General features: G+C 45.1%; 1 protein-coding gene across 5 annotated transcripts in view; it reads left to right on the top strand.

The window, feature by feature from the left end:
• The first annotated feature begins 2003 nt into the window (after nt 1-2003).
• ANKRD17 (ankyrin repeat domain 17) overlaps nt 2004-23757 on the top strand; it is an 84580-nt gene continuing 62826 nt past the window's right edge. For 3 of the 5 annotated variants that reach the window (XM_086746120.1, XM_086746119.1, XM_086746118.1), the window contains exon 1: nt 2004-2448. In XM_086746120.1, coding sequence (XP_086602246.1) covers nt 2068-2448 — 381 coding nt within the window. In that variant the 5' untranslated portion in view covers nt 2004-2067. Of the gene's footprint in view, nt 2449-3001; nt 3280-20914; nt 20963-23757 lie in introns of those variants that run through there. The other 2 variants (XM_086746122.1, XM_086746121.1) reach the window with 2 other exon arrangements.

Genomic DNA, 23757 nt, shown 5'->3' with positions numbered 1-23757 from the left:
GGGCTGCTTGTGCAGCCAAAGAAATCTAAGACGTGTTTTGTTTAAGGAAGTCAGTCCTCCCTCGGATCAAATGATGAAGACCAGGTCACTTTTCCAGGCGTATCCCTTGAAAAAAGTGACATCCTTTTCACACGCGCACCACGACTGTCAGGTGGTAAGGCTGAGGTTACCTATATTCACTTAGAATTCCCTTTTCTGCTTGTTGTGATTACAACAAGTAACAAATGCTTAATTTGTGCTTGTACCTCAATATAAATCAGTAAAACTCAACACATTTGGCACAGGAGGATAAAAGCATTATTCTCACTGATCTGCTGTCACGCATCTGCACTCTTCAGTTTTGGAGGTTTTTCTGCAGCCGTACCGGGAAGGAGTAGGCAGGTGGCTGGAACGTTGCGTTTATTCCTCCCGGATCACATCAAACTGTCAGCTACAGAGGTATTTCTAAACGTCTTCCTCAGTTTTGACCTTGTACCTGAAGACTGGAGGTTAAGAAGTACAGCTACAGCTGGATGACTCTGAAATAATGTTGTAACTTAATGGCGGTGCTGTTACCACTAATGCAGTCCTTTTATTAACAACATATAGAGACAGGGAACAGAGGCAGGTTTTGGTGGGGTGTAAGGAACATGAAGATTTGGGGGGAAACTGCGGACTTGCTTCCATCATTAGCTCTAGTTCTCTGAGAATTTTTTTTTAAAGCCATGTTTCATTTCAGAAGTGCTGCAGCCGTGACTGGTGCTTTCCAACACGATCCAAACAAAACAAAAGACAACACTTAAAGTGCTCAGCTAACGACAAACTCTCTGCATTTCTGTAAAACATAACTGGAATAGACACTATAGGCTTGAAACGCCAATTCCAAAGCACCTGTTGTGTAGGAGCGCATTTAGAGCCATTACTACTTTTTATGATCATGTGTTTCTGCGGTTAAAAACATTTTCTTTGTTGATTTCCACTACATCTAAAAAAAAAAAATTAAAAAAAGCCCATTCCTTCAACATGAGGGTGTATTGACTGCTTAACTGCCTCAAGACTTCTGTTACTGCACAACCTGACCTACATCAATGAAGGTTACAAGGTTTTTCCAGACAAAAGAAAAAAAGAAAAAAAAAAAAAGAACACCAGTTGAGTACTGATGTCCCAAGTCCGTGTTAGGGATGAAAGTCCAGGGCAGGTGGGCTGAGGGCGGAAACAGGACGCAGTGGCACGGCTGAAGGATGTCATTTAAGTGCATGGCCCAAATGGCACAGGCATCTTGATTTTTTTTTTACTTTTCTAGTGATACTCCCCCAGCTTTGTTCTAAAACAGGGCTTAGGAGGTTCCCTTCGAATGCCCAGTACACACCGCACAAGAGGACGTGGCTTCTAACTGGAAATCTCTTTCCTGTGGCTTCAGGGCGGCGCTGAGCTCAGGCCCCAGCCGTGCTGGCCGCGTCCCGGGGAGGCTGATGGCGTATTGTGCCCGCCCGCACCCACACAAACACGCACCAGCACCCCGCCGGGGGCCGGTACCGCTCCACAAGGCCCTGCCTTACCCCTCTCCCGGCCTTTGACGAAGCGGCCCAACGCCAGCGGCCTGCCCGCTCCCCACCGGAGCCCGGCGGGGCGGGAAGGCCGGGGTCTGTGCCGCGGAGGAGGGGGGGGGGGGGGCCGTGTCCGCCATTCCCGCCGCGGGCGGAGGCGGGAAGAGGAGGGAAGCGGCGCCGCCGCGGCGGGTGATGACGTCTGCGCCGCTTCCGGCGCCGGGGCGGTGACCGAGGCACGCGCAGGGAAGGGGCTGCCGCCGGGAGGCCGCTGCGGGCGCGGGGAGGGGCGGGGCGGGCAGCGCGGGGCCGGGGCGGGGGAGCCAGGCGGCGGCGGCGGCGGAGAGAGAGGAGAGGAGAGGAGAGGGGACGGGAGGAGAAGGGGGGGCGTGGGGCGGCGGCGGTGGGGGAGAGCGGCGCCCGCCGCTGCTGCTGAAGGCGGCGGCAAGTATCGCGAGAGGTGGCGCGGCGCCGGCGCTAGAGGTGACCGAGACAGCGGCGGCCCCCGGTGCCTCCTCCTCCTCCCTCCTCACCGGCGGCCATGGAGAAGGCGGCCGGCGCGGCGGTGGCTGCGGCGGCGGCTGCGGCGGCGGCGGCGGCCGAGGGAGGCGGTGACGGCGGCGAGGCCGGGAGCCCCACGGCGGGGCCCGGTCCCCCGGAGGGGCTGAACGGCGGTACCGGCACCACCTCGCCGCCGTCCTGCCCGCCCGGGGCGGCGGCGGCCCCGCGGGGTCTGGTGCGGGTGTGCGACCTCCTGCTGAAGAAAAAAGCCAAGGCGAAGCGGAGCGGGAGGGCGGGCCGGCCGGCCAGCAGCAGCGAGAGCGGCGGCGGCGGCAGCGAGAGCAGCAACAACGGCAGCGAGGAGGAGGAGGAGGAAGAGGAGGAAGACGAGGAGGAAGAGGAAGAAGAGGAGGTGTCCGAGGTACCGCGGGGATGGGGAATCCCGGGTGGGGGGGGGGCGCGGGGACGGGTCCCGGAGGGGGGGGGGGGCGATGGCCGGGGAGGGGAGGCCCCGGCGGCGGAGGGTTTGCCCTACTGATCCGGTTTCATAATTCCGCCTCCGCCGCCTCCCGCCGGGCCGGGCCGTGCCGTGCCGTGCCGTGCCGCAGAGGCAGGAAGGGGGCAGCACCGCGCCGCCCGCCGGCGGCCTCGTGGCGGGGCGGGACCGGGGCGGCGGGGAGGCCGGGGCGGCGCGGCCCAGCCGGGCCTGGCGGGGGCCCCCTCCCCACGGCCTCCCCCCCGCCTCGGGGGAGCCGCCGGTGCCCGCCCAGCCCCTCCCACGAAGGGGGGGGGGGGTGTCCCGGGGGTCAGAGGCTCTCTGGGGGCGGCGGCCTGCGCCTTTGGGTCTGGGCACGTGTGGATTTGGCCAGGCGCTGCTGCGGGGCAAGGCCCAGGAAACCTCGCAGGTGCCCCTCGACGCCCCTGTTTCGTGTCCACGCGTGCCGTGGGGTAGTTCGGATGGGAGCGGGAGAGCCTAAGGGTGGTACGCCCCGGGCTGAGGCTCTGGAGACAGGCCGGAGCTTGGGGTGCGCCACTAGAAAGCTGTTTGCGCCCCCCGTCATGGGAGTAGATGGTCTTGAAGAAAAGCAGGCGAATCAAGCAGCTAAAGCGAAGGCTGCCTCGGAGCCCCGGGCGTTTTGCTCTCGTCCGCCGCCTTCTCCAAACCTGACAGCAGCCACCATTTCCATGTGATGCTGAAGCAACCACAAAGAAGCTTTATTAACTTGCTCTCATTTAATGTTAGGTTTTGCAGGTAGGTATTGCTGGAAAAGGCCAAGCAAGACTTGAGGCCCTTCTCTTATTTGCATATGTAGCCACGCAGAGTTGCTTTGCTGAGTAGTTTTGATTCTGTAATCTTCTAAGCTCAGTGTTCGCTTCTGCTTCTTTTGAATAGTGTCCTCAAAAAGTCCAGTTGAAGTTTGTAAGCTTTTCTTCAAACTTTTTTTCGAAGCGGTTTGGCTTTTAAGCGGTATATCTACTTTTGTGTTAGAAATTAACATGAGCAGGAAGGAAGAGTCTGATACGTTTAAGGAAGGACAGAGCTGAGATGGTGATCGGTTTTTCTATGAATAAGGAGCACTCTGCATTTTATTTCTGCAAGAGTTGGTACAAGAAGCATTTTATCCAACTTCTGTGAGATAAATTGCACACGGTGAGCATTTCTCGATTAACGAGCAATTATGCCTGGCGTTTTGTTTCTGTAGCGTTTGTTTTTAGGAAAGTGAGCATCTTCATGCAGGGAGATGTTTTCGAGGTGTAAAAATCTGGAAGATGGGCAGCCGCGGTTACGTGCTGCACTGTGCCATCTTGCAGTCCTACGGATAGAGCCGGCTGGGTTTTGCTGTGGTGGTGTGTGGTGGAGGGATGAAGGCCGCTCAATGACTTAGCAGATGTATCAGGTGGTAATTAAGCACTGAGGTCGGTTGTATGTGGTGGCAACCTTCCACAGAATTTGTGTGAAGTGAAACTTAGTGGCAAAATCATAAGCAAATTTATTTCGTGGTCCGTAGCCGTTCTTCTGAACGGCTCCTTACAGGTTTCAGATGGTGTGGTGTGACGCGAAAGGCAGATGACCAAGGAATATACGTAGTCTTAGGTGAGGTGAGCCTTGGCTTGCACGCGGTGCGTTACATAGCCATAGGTGCCCATTTAATATGCTTTGAGACCTGCAGAGAAATGAAAAAGCAAGTGATCATGAAACTATCATGAGGTAGCAGAAGAACGCTTCACTCTACTTTGACAGAAGAACACGTGCTCTAGGTAGCGATAGCTAGCAAGGCGGTTGTGGCATCTGGAAGCTTCCCTGACGTTTTCATCTTATTCATAATAGGTGAAGGCTTTTCCAGTCTGGGTGATCTGGGATTAAATATTAAGTGAGAGTAAGTGAGGATAAACAAGTTGATAATACTGAGTTTATTAAGTTCAGGATAGTATACGTTGTCATATATCAACTTCATTTATAGTAATTGTTTTTCTTGATCATTCAGGTTGCTTGCAAAAACCTGTTCTGGTCTTCCTCCCACTGACATCAGGATGAAATGATACAGCTTGTAGAATATGCACAGCTGAAATCACAGTTTTTAGGAGTGCGAACCTGAGGATGGCCTGATTAATGGAGCGAAGGACCTAACTTCAAAGTAGTTCCCAGCAGCTCCTGGGGAGGAAGTGTGTTTTGAGTCTTCTTGGCGAAAGGGAGTTTTCCTTGTCTGAAAGCAACCTGATGTTTGATTTTGGCTTTTAGACGCTTTAAAAAAAAAAAAAAAAGTTTGTTTCTACCATGGGATTTTTATTTGGAGTATAATTTTTTTTGTGTGTGTGTCCAAACTTACTTGAGATGTGCATAGCTTGCGTGGCTTGCAGCCATTTGGTTGTGGTGTTCTGCCCACTGGCAGTCTAGAAGGCACATAAAATGGAAAACACAAAGAAATGTAAGTTTATGGTTTTGCTGTCAGTGGAAACTATTGTGAAAACACTGCATAAGATGGTGCTAGTCAGTTCATCATCTCCATAAAATTAAGACAATTTGTCTTAGGCTATTTTTTGCCCTTCCCATACATTAAGACTTCTCTAATTTCTGAAGTGAAGTACTCCTAGATTTGACTACTAACAAGACAGCTTCTAAAAATCAGGAGTGCAGCAGCAACAAGTCAGAGGAGTTACAATTGGAAACCTGGCAGATGCTAAGTCACAAAACCCCATCAGTGGGAAGACATTGTTTGGCTCACTTGTTGCTGAGCTGATGGAATGGACTAAAAAGTAGTAACCGGATGTCTTTATCGTGGTCTGTTTCTAAACTGTGTTAGATCTCAGTGTGGAAGCGTAGGTACTGGATAGAGATTTGGGAGAAGTTAAATTGAAACTTCATACCAACAGCTTAATGAGCTCCTACTGCAGTGTTCATGGCAACCTCCAAGGTTGCTTTTTGAAAATGCAGCAAATTACTGATTGCTAAAAAGCCAAGGTACTAGGTAATGCAGCCTGGTATTGTTTGTAAGTGGCAAATTGCCTTTTCCCTAACCAACAGTTAAATAAAAAAATGGCAGCTCACTTCAATACACAGAAAGAGGGATCTTCAGGTACGAGAACAATGGCAGTAGAAGTGACAGGCTGGGGGAGGTGAGCTTGCATGCCTCCTGGCAGAATTCTGGCCTTGGTTTATGAACGATCACATACGACAGGCAGGGTTGTTCAGTTTGCATGGAGGTAGTCTCCTGAGCTGTTTCAGGAGCTGTATTGTTAAGGACTGCAGTGCCACTTTGATCAGGTGACGTGATAGCTCACAGGGAGCGTGCGTTGAGGCAAAAATTGGAGAAGTGCAATGACAGATACGGAAAATTTAGTCGGTTGACATGTTAGATGTTTAAGGGTGAGATGAAGGTCCATCACTGTTCTCCGTCAGAATTGTGTGAGGAGTGTCGTGGAAGAAAACGATCTTCTTGGACCAGTCTATTCATTGCATCCCTAATGGGGAGCTGCTTTCAATTTTTAGTGGGGCCTCGTACGGTGTACCTTCCGTCCTCGATTTAGCATGGCTTCTTATTGATACGTGAAACAAATAAGAAGAAAATTGCCCCTCAAATTTGTGGGCCTTAGGTCAAGTCAAAGGTCTCTCGTACGAGCTTCTTAGAATAATGATTTTCAGGATGTGAGTAAAAAAAAAAAAAAAAGCAGAGTGAGGGAGCAGGTTAGAGGAATGAAAGCTGACACAAGGTGAAGCTTGGGAACATTGTTATTGTTTGGGAACTTTATTTTTTGCTCTTTTTTTTTTGTTGTCAAAACATGGTTTAGCTGGTTTTCTGAGCAGGCTTAGATGAAAAATGTAAATATGCAGGTTTCTTGAAAGTGTTTTTGTATGTGCTGGTTCTGTTAAATATTTGTCTTCAATAAACAGTGAAATAGTGCAAAAACTGAGCCAAGTCTTGGTAGCAAGTTGCTACTTAAAAATATGGTGTCCAGAGTGCATTAGAACTTCTGTTAATGAACACAGAAAGGTTTAATTGTATAATAAAAACTGTTTACAAGCTTATTTCAAGTCTTTAAACTTAGAGGATGTTTACTGCTGGCAGTGAAGTTTGTAATTGTCTTTCCTAATATCATATCCATTGCAGGAATTCTTAAGTTCGGTTTTCTCCTTGAGCGAAAGGTCTTGTGATGGTTAGATGTAGATCACTCTTGGGTTTGTGTGTGTTTCTTTCTGTTGTTTCATTCTTTTTTTTCTGGCTGGTATAGTTAGTTACTGGATTCTTATATGATGTGCAAATTGGCTTTCCTAAGCAGAATCATCAGTAGTGTTAGGTGTACTTGAAAGCGCTGCCCACTTTGGCAGTTTTTCACCTGCACTGTTTTGTTTCTTCCCTTCAGAGGAATAAATAATTTTGAAATCCCTCAGGAAAAAAACTAAACTTACGTAAGACCTGAGGAGATTTTAGCCTTTTCCTCATCAGTATAGTTAGTACAATGTAGAGCTAGGTACAACAGTAGTTACCTTGATCAGTTGAACTGGCATGACTGAAAAAGCAGGTGAGGCACAACAGGGTCTGTGGCAGACTTCTTTTCCACCTCAAGAACTTTATCATCACACTTAGGAAACGTCAGTTCTCACCTGTCCGTTACGTACTCTCAGCACAAAGCCCATTCGTGGAGAAAATATTTCGCTATGAGTGAGATTTTTGTTTTATCTTGCGTGAGGGATATGGTAAGTATGATGTAATGACTGTCAAGAGTTAGCTTCTGTCAGTTGTCTCTGAAGATGTGTAGAACTGGAGATTGTCTGGAAGTGAGTAAAGGGTGTTTCTCAAAAGTCCCTGAGAGAACAAGGCTGGCAGGGCTGTTTGTAGGTGAATCCCACAACCAAGTGTCATAGTAGTGATGTCTGCTGTAGCATTAGCCAAAAATGTTCCTCATTGTTCCTTAGACGAGGTTCCAGCAAAATCAGTTTGGAAAACTGGAATAACGATTTGGCTGGCTTCGCCATTCCCTGCTAACCACCTTTCAGTCCTTGCTGGCGTCACCCTATAGATGCTGACTACCATATGCCCCTTTATCTAAGGGAGTTACGTGGCTGGAATTCATCTGCTAGTGAGGAGATGGAGTGCACTGTTAACTGCCAGAGGTGGTGAGCAAAGATGAAGTAGTGTCTTCGTGTGCATGGCAAAGAGTCTAGGTATGCAGAGCTGATAAACGGTGTCTGGTTAGACCTAGGACATATTTAAAAAAAAAAAAAAAGTCTTAAAGATTTTTTTTTTTCCTGTCTACACTATGTAATTGAAGTTATGAGTGAACACCTGGATTTAAAAAGAAGCCCCCTGCATAAAACGACCACTGCAGAAGGTGGAGTTAGGTACTGGTGACGCCTTGTGAATTTGTTTACTTCCTCAGCTATTTCTCCAGGAAATGTCCTTATAAACATAATTCATGTGTGCAAGCTGGAGCCAAACACCCCATTTTTTAAGCTAGTAATTTAGTTCTTTAAGGAGAATGATGCCTCTGGAAGAGATGTTGCTGAGAGAATTTCCTCATCTGGGAACTTTGAAGGCAAAAGGGATTATGTATGTTTGGTTTTTTTCTCTGTGTTTAAAAAACCAAAACCATTGGTGCTTATTTAGGATATAGCTGATTTGGAAATTGAATTTAGAAACTGAAAGATCACTGCTGCAGATCCAAGATAAGTAAGAAGACTTTGTTTCTGAGGTTAAAGAAACAAGTCCTTTTAGCTTTGTCTTAAAAAAAAAATTACACAGACTTGATACTAGTCTTTTAGGCCATTTGAGCAGAATCTGTGGCTGCCTTGGGAGACTTGATCTTTTTTTTTTTTTTTTTTTTTTTTTTTTTAAATTATGTGCTTCAGATTTCCTGATGGTATGGCATTTTAGGTGACTTAAGTTGAAATAACATCTTGAAGGTGTGCTGTATCTGTAGAGCTTCTGTACCTGTGTGGGACTTTTTGTCAGGTCAGTAACTTGGGATGTTTCAAGAAAGAATACTAATGGTGTGGATGGGGAAGGAATTAATGCTAGCTAATGCTTTGGGTAAGGTCGTTTCACTGACACGTTTACTTAGGGGAGAAAAAAGTCTTCCTTAACATGTGGTTGGCCTTACCGGTGAATGTAAATATGTCTTGGTGTTCAGTGTGTGAGTTCTGGTGACCTCTGTGCAGTCCTTGTGCGGTGTCAACAGGAAAGTTTGGAAAAAAAAAAAACAACCAACATGCTTGACCAGTGAAGGGCACCATTTCCTCTCTGTTTTCACTAAGCAGTTAGTAGACTTTGTTAATTGGTACTCAGAGAGGTTATCTTAGTATTCCAGATGTTTTTCAGCTACATTTCCCCCCCTATATGCAATCTGAAGCTCCTGACTATCTGAAGAGCTACAACGGTGTGGAGATATTACCTCGCTGTTGTGTCTCCTTATTTTCACACTAGGTAATAGTTGTATGCCAGGCAAAAATCAGCCCCGAAACCAAGCCTGTCTTTAATCTGTATTTGTTTGTGCTTCCAGGATTTTCTTTTAGGCTGAATGTTGCAATTAGGATGATTTTGTTTGCGTTACCCAAAGCAGTTTTTGACAAATTCAAATTACTGGTGTTTGATGTGCAGGTGTTGTTCCTCTGCTGTATTTCATCTGAATCCTCAAGTGTCAGGAGTATAATGGTGTATTCTAGGAAGTGACCTGAAATAAACGTTGGTTTTACTTTTTTTCCGTGCTGCACCCCAATATCTTAGGTCTTTGTGGTGTTAATCATCAAGAATGGATAACATGGCCAAATCCACAGCTGTTCAGATACTAGAAAGCAGAGCTAGAAAGAAATCTGAAGTATTAAGGAGTATGATGACATGTTCCTATTTAGAATATCAGTCTGGGGTACTGGTCTCCATTCTCCCCAAGTTCGGCTTGGAACAGTCAAAAAGTTAAGTGTCTGTATTCCTTTTTTTTTTTGTTGTTTTTTGCGGGGGGGTGTTAAAATTAAAGGCATCTTTCACACCGTAATGCAATTTCTTTCTGCTGCTAAGGAGGCTACCTGGTATTTGAGCTCAGGTTTGTTTCCTCTTGCCCTGATTAAAAAAGGAGTGATTGTTTCTAAGCCTGTACGTCTGTCCTTCTTTGCAGGAACGGTTTTGTGGATTACAGCCTCAGCAGAAGGGGAACATCAGAAACCTCTCCCTAGGGCAGGGAGTGATTCAGAGATAAGAGGCGGAAGGTCGTTCTTATCCTCCTCGTTTTTCCCACACACAAGAATAGATCTAAACACTTTATTTAACGAGAGGCTGGAGGTCCCTAGTACATCTGTGTTGGGCAGGTATCTGGTGACTCACGTGTTTTCCTGTCCCTGAGCTTTACCGTCTCAAAACTACAGGTATTTCTTTCCTTGTGCTCGTTCTTGTCCTGAAATGCTTTCCCAGCAGAATTCTCCTTTTTATGCTGTTCTGCAGGTGTGAATTGTTCTCCACAGAACGGTGAACAATGTTTTAATGAAGTTTAAAATTTCAAGTCATGATGTCACTTAGGTTTTTTTTTTCCCCTCGAGTGCTCAGTGTTGTTCAGCCTCGGTGTCAGCGTGGGTACTAATCCCACTGAAATTGGGTGAGCTGGGCATGTTGGAAGGTTGCAGTGAGCACACTGCTGCCAAAACAAATAAACAACCCCCCAAAAAACCCAGCCGTTTGTTGTTTCCCACGTGGCTGGGAGGTGCAATCTTGAAAAAACTCAGCAACAGCAAAAGCATGTTTACAGTTGATCAGTTCCTTGATCCAGTCTGTCAGGCAGTCACACAAGAGTTTGTGCTGACACAGTGAATAGCCAGGAACAGGCCGGGAGGAGGGATGAGGACTGCCTTTTTTGGTGGAACTACTCATTTAAGTGCCTGTCAAAGAAACACTTGCATTGTCTTTGAGGACTGGAGTTGTTAAGAGTGGTACAGATCTGTGAGGATTTTTGTATTAAAGGGCAAAGTCGTCCTCTTGACACTTCCTTTGAATCTTTGGATTTGAAAGTGCCTGGCGTAGTCCTGGAAAGATAAAGATAAATTGCGCGGAACTTTTTTTTTTTTTTTTCGTGAAGCTTTAAAACTTGAAAGCTTTTTGAGACAAAATCAGCACTGACTTTTTTTTTGTCTCTGGTATTTGTTAAATGTATTAAGGCTAGGGAGAAAGAGAGGAACGAAGCAGTGTTTTCTTAAAACGTTGCTGCACTTCAGAGTATCACCATCACCGCCTTTGCGTCATTTAGTGCAGCGCAGCAAAGGAGTCACTTTGTACACTGAACTAGCGTAACATAGTCACAAAGCACAATTGTGATCAGTATGGTAAGCGTAATACAAGTAACCAAGCTAGTTTTCAGAAAAAGAGCACTTTCAACATAACAGTCTGCTTGATAGATGAACATACGCCTTCTGTCCATCGCAGTAACTAACAGAAGTGAAAGTTGGCATGACAGTATGCTGGTATTTTTGCAAAGGATCAGCGCGATAAAAGATCTTCCAGTGATAAATACAGTGGCGAACTTTGCTAATCTTTGAAAAGGGCTTTTCTGAAGCCTGCGTGTAGGGGAAATGTCTATCCTTCTACGCAACGGCCGTGTAAAATCTCTAAATATACTCGTGTCTTTGAGTTGAGGTGCATTTTTAGAAACATGCTAGTACTTGCACTGAAGTTGGGCTCTGTAAAAATACTGAGGATTTGGGATGGCATCGTGTGATGAGCTGCTCTAACGGCTTACCTCTGCCTCTACTTACCGTAGTGCCACCTAGTAAGTGCTTCCTTGAGTGAATGAGACTTGAAATAATGTTAGGAGTAGTACTCTCAATGACATTTTTTTTAAAAAACCCCTATTTTTACTTTACTTTCTTTAGAAAGCCCCAAAATGTTTTCAAGCAAGGCAGATGTCTTTGGTGGTGGCTTTCATTGTAATCCAGAGATGAGTATTGCAGAGCGCACAGTCCTTCCAAACCATTGAAATACTTGTTAATAGAAATAACTTGAGCAATTGATTTTGTAACAAAAGTATTGTGCACACAGTCTGGGACATATTTAAATTATTTTTTTTTAACTTTTTGTGAACTTCCAATGCTTTTATTACATTTTGTCATAGTAAAATAATTCCTTAAGACTCTGTGTGTATGATTTAATTTAAATCCCAGTGGAGAGGGAGAGGTTCTGCTATGGGAGGGGGTGCACATGTGTTGAGTTGCAAGGGAACCTCAGGCGTCAGGGTGGTGAGTTTTATCCAGCTATGCTGTTGAAGACTGCTGAAGAGTTTTTGGTTTTGGACTCTTGAAAGCCTTAAGGGTCAGTCTTGGACTGAAGTCAGGCTATTACTGTGAGTGCATCTTGAATTGAGAAGGGCAAGTGTTTGTGGGTTAACTGTTGTGTCTTCTTCTGGTGATCTGAGATAAACTGAACCTGTGATTTTATTTCTGAAGAACCAACAAAGGAGAGATGGGGAACAGGAGATTTTGAACTCCAGTGAACAAGCAGTGTTCAGCTAGAAGTATTTCCATCTGGCAGCTCCTTCAGCTGTACAGGTAGTAAATGCTCTGAGTTCTGCTGTGCGGTCGCTGGTCTGTCTGGATCTTCCAAGTAGCTTTAGCTGAAACAGAAGTGAACAGCAATGTTAAAAGAATGTAGAGAACACAAGGGTGTCTCACTGTTTTTAATCAGTTTATGTATTCTTCCTTCTTCAGCCTCTTCTAAGAGCTTGCTCTCTGTAAAATTCCAGGCTTGGTATTGCTGTCAAGGACTGGAGTAGGTTTTCTAGCTGGTTTAGTCCGTGAACTTGGAGATGCCAGCTAAGTAACTCTGATTATTGAGAGCTTTGTAAAATAAAAAAACCTGAAGAGCGTTATTATGGATCTTGTTTGTTTCCATAACAGTTAGGATAGGTTTCAAAGTCTGATGTTGACCAAGTCCAAATTCGCAAGCATCAGCCCACCTGAGCGTAGAGCAATGCAATGACTAAATGGCTATCTGGTTTGCAGCCTGGAAAATGGAGACAGGGACACCCGGTTCCAACAGATCTTGGAGTAGAGTTTGACATGGAAATACTTTCTATCAATTTTGACTTAATTGGATTGTAGTACATAGAAGAAAATGATGGACTTGGCCACTTAAAAAGGGGATGAGACTTTGTTCTATTAAGTGGCTTTTTTTGGTTGATGGTTTCCGAACTCCTTGTGAGGACGCTATTTGCACTTAAACGATTCAAGAACTTCCAGTGACTTCCAGCTTTTAACTGCAAGAAGTGCTTAGATAAAAAATGGAAGACGTTCCAATGTATATTCACACAGGCTCAATGACTGAAGAACTGGAAATAAGGAACTAGCCTCCTGCATGTTGCTTTCAGTCCTTTTTATGGTTACGCAGTCTTGCGTTGTTAGTAGTTCATTGTGTTCTGCGAATGGGTAGCCAAAATTGCCAAAAATATATCACGTTACCACAGGTGTAAGAGAAAGCATCTGTGTTTGGGAGCTTGCATAGCAGTATTAACCAAGTGAAAATAAAGAGCAGCTTTTCCCACAGTTGGCACGTTCTCCTACTTGCATATCAAATCGGGCTCATAGATAGAGCATACGTTAAAATAGGATGTTGTTGACCTTGTACGCAAATTTTCACACGCTAATGTGAAGATGTCTTGGATTTGTACCTATCTTAGAATTGTACGTGACTCCTACATGTGAGAAACTATTACTCTGTTTAGAGGCTGTTCGCTTGCTGCTTACATTATACAAAGCTTCCCTGTCACCAGTGTTTCACATAGGGAATGAGAAAGGAATACATTTTCATTTGTTTGATGAGGATCCTCCCTGTCTCAAATTGTTGTCTTTTCTGAACATGTTCCCTATCTTGTGTTTATCCCAAAATCAGGTTTCTTTAGTGCGTTGAAAGGTCTTGGACTGAAGGCTTGGAGCATAGTATTACCCAGTGAAAACACAGACTGCCTCAAGCGGAGAACTTAAAGGAAGTCCTCCTGCAGAAAGCTCCCCTTAGACAAAAAATTGTGCTGGTAATCTTACTCTTCTGATGAAAAACCCTTTTAAAACGCTTATGTAATGCTACATAATTTGGTCTCACTTCTGCAGCTTTGTGTCAGTTGCGTTTGAATTTGCATTGGGCAGTTCCTCCATAGCAAAATCGTAGGGGCTCCTCTAATAAGAGAGAAGATTGCACTGAAGAAATGAGAAGGCAGAACGGCAGGAATGCATCTTGACACATTTGCTTTTTAATGATGTTCTAGTTTAGTTCATCTTCAGGGCACTGCTACCGATGAGTAAAGATATTCTTTTTTCTTCCTTTTTTCCATGCGTAGATTTGCCTTGCGGAATTGGAATCCAAAATAATAGGGGTGATGTAAGCACTTACTGGGGAAGAAGGCTCTTTGCTGATGAGAAGGGTTTCTCTCACTCTGCCGGAACGCTGCTTACTTGAGAGACTATAAAGCTATTCAGATGTCAGTTTCGTTTAGGCATAGGTGAGGACTTAATTCAGAAATATTTTTATATTGTGCCTCTACCTTCTGTTTAGAGATGGATGGTATAAGAATAAGAGGCTGCTAATGGAATTTAAGACTATTAACTTGTGACTCTTGACTTGAGCATTGCAGTCTCCTTTTAGACAGAGCTAGGTTTTGACATCCTGTGTCTTAGAGTTTCTGGAAAAAGTGCTGTAAGCTGAGTGCTTTTGCATTGAGCTTGTACGTGTTGTCGGTGAATCCTTACGGTTTCCTTACCTTCCTGGCATTATGTTGCTAAATGTTTTTCATCTGTGGAAGTGATTGCCATTTTTACTGACCCCTGAATGAGAAATCTTCTGTGTAATGGTAATGCAGCGTGAATGCTGAAAACCCCCAACGGTTTCTGGGAGGAGGTAATATCTATTTGAAAAGGATTGTTTGGATACAGAGTCGTCATCCTCCCCGATCCCACCAGAACCTGATAGTTCGTGCAGGCTGCCAAGTATGCTTCACTAGCGTAGTGCTTCTCTTGAGGGAGAACAGATCTGAGGAGGGTGGTGTGAAGGGAATCGGGCAGCTTTATTCCATCAGACAGCTCATAAACATGTGAGTCTACTGTCAACAGTCAGTCTTCAAACCTTTTTGGTTTTATGCAGTCTTTTAAATTGACATAAAAAGCTCAGGATGTGTTTATCTTGGCACTTTCAAAGGTAGTTAAGTACAGACACCTTTCGAAGACACTAGTTTCCTTGCAGCTATGGAAACCCTAGGTCTCAAGAATTCCCTTAAGGAATAGAATTTCATCCTCTCCCATTTTATATACTTACCAAAATGGGTAAAATGAAATGAGCAGAAAATCCTGAGTGTGGCAGAAGGCTCTTGAATGCCTTGCTGCTGCCCTAGGCCAAGTGAAGAACATGCTGGACAGAACTGTCTTGGGAGAAAGGTTGGTTTCTGAGTGGGAAATCATCTTGGACAGTCAAAATAGTTGTTACATAGTTGTTACGGAAGAAAAATACATGAATTTGTTATGGAAGTTTGCTTATCTGTGGGAGGTAACGGAGCTGAAAGAAGGGTAGTGTGACAGTAAGGACGGGCAGCAAGGATTGTAAAACTCAGTGAATGCTCCTCTGCAGTTTTTGGCAGAAAAGTCTGAAATGCTCAGAAAGAGACACTGAATTATAAGGATAAAGTAATAAAAAGAAATTAGAACAAAAGTGTGTTTTAATAGTGGTAGATTTTAGCAGGTTAAAGCCCATTGTCCCCATGTACGTGATGTTGGAAAGTTAGGCTGACAACTGCGCAGATGTGAGCGTTGTTAAGAAGTGAAGAAAATCAAAACAACATATGATGTGAAAATAGAAAAAGCAGATGAGAGTCATGACTTTGGACAGTTTCTGAGGTTTGGTTTTGGACTGACTTGATATTATGTAGTGACTAACCACTGAGGATCGAGAGTAAGGAGTGTGATGAATCTGTCTGGAGAGAGCAGCTGAAACAGTAGGTGTACAGCTTTTTTTTTTTTTTCATATTAACATGGAACTAAGGGACTTAAAATGCACCAAGTGATAAGCCATGCTACGAAGTAGGGGTCATGCTTTTACTGTGTAACGGTACTTTTGTATTTAAGGTAAAAAAAAGGAAACATGAGAAGCAGCAGAGAAGAACATGTTCAGTGTCCTAGTGGCTGGGTGAGCTAGCTACTGATATGGTGGAGTGATAGAGGGGATGCGCACAACTTGTGATGGGATTCCTGGTGAAGATCGAGCAGTGAGCTTACCTGGAGCAGTGTCCATGTGGGGAAACATTCAGTTCTGACTTAGCTGTAGAGGATTTGGAAAAATCTTGTTTTTACTCGCAGAGCAGATAGGCAGAACTTGTTTCAGTCCAGTAAAATCAACATGGGTAGGAGTATCATCGTTCTCTAAAAAAGGAAGAAAAGGACCCAACACAAAGCTGGAAGCTAGTATTAGCAAAAGGAGGAGGAGATGTACATTAGGTGGTGGATAATTGTAAGGTGACATTTTGAGTTGTTTACCAGTTAAGTGTGTGTCTCTGTTAAGTTACCTTTCTTGCCTTTTTTTTTTTTTTTTTTTCTTCCCCCTGTGCTACATTTAAGGTAGTATTGGTGACTGCATATTCTTTTTTACAGAATAGCTTCAGTAACTGCATGTGTTGTAGAGGGGTGCTGGCTTCCTAGATTTTCAGGAGATTGCTGTGTTTCAAGTGCTGTTTCAGTGATCCACTTCTGCAGCCTTTAAGACAGAATAAAGAAAATCCAGACTACAAAAAGTCACCCCTTCAGAGTGTTGTGACTCATGAGGACATTTGATTGATTTTTGTTGATTACTCTGTAGGTGATTTCTTGTCTTAGACATGTTTCTTGGTTTCCCCTTAAGCAGTAGTAGGAGTGCTTTCCCAGTACCAGTGAGAAGGCTTGGGACAGAATCTGTGATGGTTTGTATCACCATATTCACTGCTTTACTGCTGTGGACTTGGTTGATCTTCTCACCCACGCAGTCTTTAAAACATAAGTCTGAAGCAGCGTTTGAAAAAGCTATCCAAGTATTACTTGCACATTGACTGATTTGCTAGCGTACAGGCAAGTTAGAAGAGGGAACTTGGTCATTTGGAAGTTTCAGTGATGAAATTTTCCCCTTTGTGGACTGAGTTTTCTGATTTAATGGATATTTCTAATCCATATGAAACGTCAGTCTTCTATTTGCAAGTGTGTCCTGTCACATTGGACGTATTCAAGTACGCTTTGTGATACATGCCTCGGTTTGCAAGGTATTTCATGTGACAGCAGTGAGATTTTTGCCTCTTGGTGCTCTACACTTGGTGGAAAGTTGGACTGTCGCAGAATTTTGGCTGGCAACCCACCCTGCTTTTTGGTCTTAACTGTCACAGGAACTTTTTCATTCTGTCTGTGGTCATCTTGATAGGACTGTCTACCTCCTGCTGGAAAGAGAAATACTCGGGAAAGCCACGCTGGAGGGGATAACTGAGAGATAAGTTGTACTGAAGGACTATTTTCAACTCTTTCTTTTTTTTTCCATCTCAAAATGATTTGGTTTTTTAGTAATGAATGCACCTCATACTTCTGCTGAATAAGGTGTTTGCATCTGTGTGGGACACAGTTTAAACAACCCAACCTTGACATTGAGCTGTGTGACTCTGAAAACACACAGAAAAGTGTGTTGATATGGGAGGGTTGGTGACCAGTACTGCTTGATCAGCTGTAAAAAGATAACAATGTGCTTTTGTGGTATAAGAGTGGGAATTGTCTGATCAATTGTTCAAACGCTTACATTTCTGGGTGCCAGAATCTGTCTCGGATCAATTGTTAAAATGCTTGTGTTTCAGGGTGATATAATCCGAGCGATGCTGGTTCAAAATTCACGGTGGCCTGTGTGGTATTGGAAGACTGAACGAAGAATCTCTTTAAAACTGCCCACTACCCAGCTCTTGAGCATTTATAGCCACACTGTGTACTTGATCCTGTGTGACCAACTCTGTTTTTGCGGATGCTCTTGTTCTCTCTTTGGTCGAACCCTACGCTTCTCACTTTGTTTTGGTTACCAGTGCTGTATGGAGAACGTAGCATAGAGTAAAGCAGCCTCGATTTGTACTCACCCCTGGCTTTGGCTTTCACAGAATGCTGTCTCAGGATTCCCTTTGGTCTAACATGCTTCAGCGTAGCTTGAAATAGGACTCTTTTCCCTGTTTTTAAGCAGTGCTGTGCTAAATTTGTCTCCTTGAGCTGCACCTCAGATGTTTACTCTCCCACCTTCTGTGTGGGGAACATAAGGGCTTCTCAGTGTTTGGGGCTTACAGAGTGTTAGGGACCGTAAGAAGACAGCGTGATGGATGTGCACAACTTGGGCGGCTGCGCTGTTTTAAGGTACAGCTGGTTCAGAAGGCTGCTTTGTAGTGGTGGGTAGTAAGAGGTGAGAGTACTGACTAGACCGTGCCCTTCGGAGGAAGGCAAAATAGAGATAATAAGCTTTCAAATAGAAGCTGAGATGTTTCAAAAAGATAAGGTGTTTTTTTCCTAAAAACAGCTAGTTCGGGTAATCCATAGAGCTGGACTTGAAAGAGAGGAAGAATTGGTTTTGTGTTTACCTTTGTAAAACTGCAGGGTGTATTTCCTGACCTGTGTTTGAAATCCACAATTGCACAGTAAAAGCAGGGCAGAAATTGATCATGGACGTCTAAATGGGGTTGCTTTGCTTGATTGATTGTTTTCTCCCTATCTAGATATGTCTTTTTCTTGCAGGAGTGGAATGGAAGCCTGCTTTAAAACCTTTACGTTGTACTGAAGATCTAACAGCCTTGTAAAGTCAAGCGTTGGGAATGAGGTTTTTGGAATTCGGTATTCCAGACTACAGCTGTTTTGAAGTACTAAGTGAAGTAGTGGATGTCATTGGCTACACGGATGCTTCTTTCGAAGCCTGCACCAGAGGGCTGCAGGTGAAGGTGGCCGGGAGAGGGGAGGAGGTGAGGGAACAGCAGGGGCACAGAGGGGGTTGGAGTATTGGCATTTTCCCTGTGAAAGCAGACAAAAGCTGAATGTGACTTGTTTCCAGTGGAATACCTAGCTGGTTAGGTTGTTTGCTGCCGTCAGTGCTCACATGTAAAACCTGACTCCTCGTAGTGTTTCTGGTGGTGTAAAACCACCTGAGAATCTCTGAATTATTGTTTCGGTTATGGTTCTGTAATACGACAGAACTCTGTTGTCTTCCAGTTGGGGTGGGAAATGGTGTGGCTCTTGAGGTGACCTTGTTTCTCCTTCTCCTGAAAATCTTGCGCTTGTTTAGTAAAAATGGAGAAGGTGATGCTATTCGGTTTGCTTTGTGTGGAACAGACAACTTCTTTTGTTCCCGTATTACACTGTCTTTCCATTTTAAGATGTTCTCAGCGTTGTCATATGTAAAGCGCTAAGTTGTGTAGTGTGCTTTTTCGTGTGTGTGATGCGAGGTATCTGTTAGTTCTTTCCGATGCTCAGAAGACAGAATAACTTGTCTTTTGAGACACGAGTGTTGGCTGGGAGGTGATGCCTGTATGACGGCTGTAGTGGTTTGGGGTTTATTTTTGTTATTTTGGTTTTATTTTTTTTTTTTTTTTTTTAATCTAAAAGAATCATTCCAGTTGGCAGAGATAGCGTTGCACTTGGGCTAGCATTTGTGTATATCCGCTGGGTTGAATGTACACAGCACCAGTTGCAAGGGGCCGCTAAGGATATTAGACATGCTAACCTGAAAGCACTAGCCGAGAGGAAGAGTGGAATTTTATCCCGCGATTCTTTGCATGGACAACAGTTTCCCATGGAAAGCAGGCTGTGATATGTAGATGTCTGTATGATTCATTTCCCTCAAGGCAGCTGAGACTTCTGCGGATCTTCCTGACTATCTGACTTGAGATAGCTGAGCTGTCACTTGGGTAGGTACACATACCCGTTAAAGTTTTATGGGAAGTCAGGAAGGCGTTACTGGACGTGATCCTGCAGCGAGCGCTGTTCAGACAAACCGAAGCCGGTTGAGGTCTACGGTAAATGTTGGCAGATGCTTTCTTGTCCTCGGAGTTAACCTCCTATAAGGATAAGTTGTTAGAGAAGTGGTATGGACTGCCCGAGCAGGTGTAGAGTTTGTGTAAAGTGAGGGACGTGCTGATAGGTGATTAGGATGTATTTCCTGGGGTTTTTTTAGGGGGGTTAAAGGACAGAATTTTAGCAGAAGAACATGGCTGTGTCTAAAATTCAGATTGATCAATTAGAAATTCTGATTGTGATGTTAGCAGTCAGCCTGGTCAGCTGTCTAAAACCAGGTCAGAGTATTCTTGCTGTTAGGCGAGTATTTATTGCAATTAGAGCATTTCTTGGAAAAAGATGATGTTGATTAAAAGAAGTGATTGCTACTACCATTCTTTTCAAGTCAAAGTGTGAATTTAATTCCTCTGGCCATTAGCCCCTTTTGTACTCAGCTAACATGAGTCATCGAGAGCGGAGATTGTTGTGGGGTTGACCAGACGTATTATGCTGTGGTTTTGAGCTGGAAAATGAAATATGTTGAGGGCTGCAGATATGAGCGCTCAATGATTTTGACCTGCTATATGCAGAACGGATGTCACTGTCACCTAGTGTTGGAAGGAGAGCGTGAAATTTCTTGGTCCAAGTTATCACTTGATGTTTTGGGTGAAGCCAAGGACAAGTGTGGAGATGATGATGGTTCTCAAAACTTTCCTTGCCATGGTCACTGGAAATGATGGCTTCAAAACTGCCTTGTGGAGACTTTCCTTCCTTCTGTAACTGGAGTTGCAGGCTGTTCCTGGATTTCTGGCTGCCTTGCCCTCCCTCAGTGGAGGAGAATGGGATGGGGTAGCTGGAAATGCGGTAGTTGATTGTGCAGCACTTGACCCGGTTAGCTGGTTTGAGGAGATTCTGCTGTGCTGGGAAGCCAGACCAGAGCACGGGAGAAAAGCGTGGGCCGTGCTGTAGACCTGTTAAATCTCAGGGCTGGGGTTTTATTTCACAATTTTGAGGATTGCGCTTTGTTCCCAGGAGTGGTTAAGGTAGGATGGCAATGAACAGGGTCCAGGACAACCACCTGAAGTGGGCTTATGAGCTGTACGGTGTCAGAACGCGTGCGTACCTTACGGTGTCCCCGCGCGGCGGTTTTTTTTAAGGATTTTTTTTTTTTTTTTTAATTTTATTCTTCTGTTAATGCTCAGGTGCTGTTTGGGAGGCGGGCGCAGGGGCCGGCAGCGGCCCCCCCCGCGGCCGGGTGGTAGGCGCCCGCCCCGCGCGGGGTGGAACAGTCCATTTCCTCTTCCCGTGCTGACAGCGGGGGGGGAGCCAGCGTGCCGCTGCCGGCTGCCCGTCCGTTCGTCCGTCCCGGCGGCGGCGAGAGAGGTGGGCCATGGCCGGGCGGTGAGGCGGGGCAGAGGCGGCGGCCGCCGTCATGGAGGCGTACGTCTTGGAGGACATCCTGGAGGTAGGGGCGGGAGGGAGACAGCCGCAGAACAAAGGGGTGCGCGGGGTCGGCGGCCGCCGAGCCCCCGGGGAAGCGGCCAGGGCCTGGCGGGGCGGCGGGGAGCCAGCCCTCCCGCCTTACCCCCCGTTCCTCGGGCCGCGGGCCCGGCCGGGGCTCGGCTTGGGGCGCTGGAGCCTAGGTGGGAGCGCAGGGCCGCCGCCCCCCGGGCCGCGTCCGTGGGCGGCTGGTGGGGCTGGGCAGGGTGCTCCCGGAGGGGCTGGGGGGCTGCTGGGGGGAGCCTGTGCCGCAGTCCCGGCCTGTGCCCGGAGCTGACATTGCGGGGGGGCTGCTGTGGCCTTCAGCCCTTCTGCAGAACCACGGGCTGGCAGAACTTTCAGGCTGTTCTTGTTTTTGTTTTTGTCTTTTTTTTTACCAATGAACCTGTTTGTTGCACTAGGTATTTATTCGACCTGTATAATTTCTATCGCTCTGTTTCCAGTCGCCGTGTGTGTAGTCCATTCTTACTTCCTCTGCAGAAGCAGATCCTGCATGATGAAATAAGTGACATCTTCCCCTAGTGAGTGAAACTTGAAAATGCCGTGGCAGCCAAACGAAGAGAGGTCTACCTAGGCGTCCTGAACCGAAACTTCTGTTCAGAGCAACACAGACCTCTATTCCAGAGTGTATTAGCTGTAATAGTTCAAGGAAATACCTCTTCTGTTGTTGTTGTTCCTGTGGTTTTTTTCTGATTTTGCAAGAAAAAACATCATTTCATTCCCAGATGACTTTCCAAAATACTTGCCTATATATTCTTTCTTGTAACAAGAAACTGCAACCTTATTAGCTGCTGCCAAAATGTAAACACAGCAGTGCTTTCAGCAGTGCTTGTCCTGTAGGGTTTTTTTCCCATAATGACCATACTTAAGTTGCTTTGCTGGTTGCTTTAGTATTTTAAATCAATAGAAATACTTAGTGCTGATGTCAACTTCTTTGTAAACCTCAGAACTATTTAACTTAATTATGTCCAGAATGTTAACATGACTGCTCTGTGCTCAAGAAACTGATACAGAGCTATGAACGAGACTTTTTTAGCAGTGTCTGTGTGGCTGGGTTTGTGTGGTGAGGTAGGAAGACCAAAAGTGAACGGGGCTTTCAGCCATCAGACAAATGTTTTGGTGCTTTGCTTGTCTTACTGAATGGTGAAAGCTCCCCCCTCCCCTCCTTTTAACTGTAATTGTCACGTGCAGATCCATAGTATGTCAGATGATGAAAATGCTTGATGTTGTTGTTTTTTTTGTTTGGAAAGGCAGTTAGCTAATTAATTCCGTTTGTACAGCAGTAGCTTGGGTTTGTATTTGTGAACTAAGCAGTGACGTCTTGCTTCTCAGAGTAGGATGCAGTGACTTTTCTTTGGATAGTTTCCTCCCACATTCCTTTCCTGGTTGTGAGGCCAACTGTATCCAGGTAAAACATCTTAAAAAATTAAATATGGCTCATCTGACTTGTAGATGTGTGTAAAGTAGGACTGAATCAGTTGTTGGTGACTCTCTGAAATACTCTCGTAGCATTAGAGGCTGTTCAGAATTTCTTGGTGGATCAGTAGAAGTAATGTGATTGTCTTGTGTTCCCAGTAGGGGTCCAGAAGTAAAACTTGGTTCTCTCAGAAGTTTTTTCAATTGTAACATTTTAACAGTGTGTTTATGGTGTGTTTTTGCTTAGGCAGCAGAATCTTTGTCTGGTCTTTGTTTTATTGAAGAGACTTGGTACTGCTTAGTATTTAGTTAAATTCGCAGGGATCAGTCCTTGCCTCTTCATAAAATCTTCAAGAATGTTTTCACCTCTAAGTTTGTTGTAATTTAAAACAGAGAGGAAAAAAAAAGGTGTTTTCTGTAGTTTGCTAATTATGTTGATCAGTTATCGTAGAGACTGAGGTTCAAATTGTGTTAGAGGTCCTTACCGCAAGAAGCAGGTGGGTGCTTCTGGGGCAAAAATGTCTTTTGAGTTACCAAGGTAGATAGTAATTGAGTGATTCATAGCTGACTTGTTCTGCCTTCCCCTGGTGTGAAGGCTGCTTCCTCGGGATGAGGAAGACACAAGATGAGGTGAAAGCATAATCTCTGCTTATTTCATTACTGAAGTTGCAGGACTCTCTTGGAAAAAAAATATTCTCAATACTTTCCTGTCAGAAGATAAAGCTAGAATAACTCCTCAGCAAGTTTAGTGCAGCTGCAGGCAGAAATGGTCCTTAGCCTAGAGGATTTCATGCCGCGTCCTGGCTGACACACGCTTACGGCACCTTCAAAGAAGGTGTGCTTAATGCAGAACTTGAGCTGGCTTTGCCACTGTCAGCTGAGGATGAACATTGTCCTGGCTCTGCCGCTTGAATTTGGTATTGAAAGTGCTGCGTGGGAATACGGTTGAATAAAATTAGAGTACCGTGGGGTTAATCTGCAGTTAGCTTCTGCTCGTTTGGTTTTTCTGATAGGTGTATCTTGGCCATACTAGTTCGTTGATGTGTGACCTCACTGACAAGGAGGCTTCTTCTGTTGGTGTAACTTTTCGGTTTTTGGCTTGTATGTGCTAGTGAAGGAATAATTATGCTACAAGAGACCTTATAGTGGTATTCCAAGAGAGGCATAAATGTGTAGTTGCGTTTTTGACGCTTGAGTTAGTCTACAGAAGCATTTTCTAGGTTGGGAGAAAAGGAGGTGTGTTTTGTCCTGACGAATGAGGATGGGATCTATATTGTCATGTACTGAACTCAGGCTGACAGCACAGAGAAGCCCTTCGAAAGCTTGTGACAGTAGAGGGGTAAA

The sequence above is a fragment of the Chlamydotis macqueenii genome, chromosome 4 (assembly GCF_036417535.1).
Source record: "Chlamydotis macqueenii isolate bChlMac1 chromosome 4, bChlMac1.mat, whole genome shotgun sequence".
Lineage (NCBI taxonomy): Eukaryota > Metazoa > Chordata > Aves > Otidiformes > Otididae > Chlamydotis > Chlamydotis macqueenii.
This window is presented reverse-complemented; position numbering and strand designations above follow the sequence as displayed.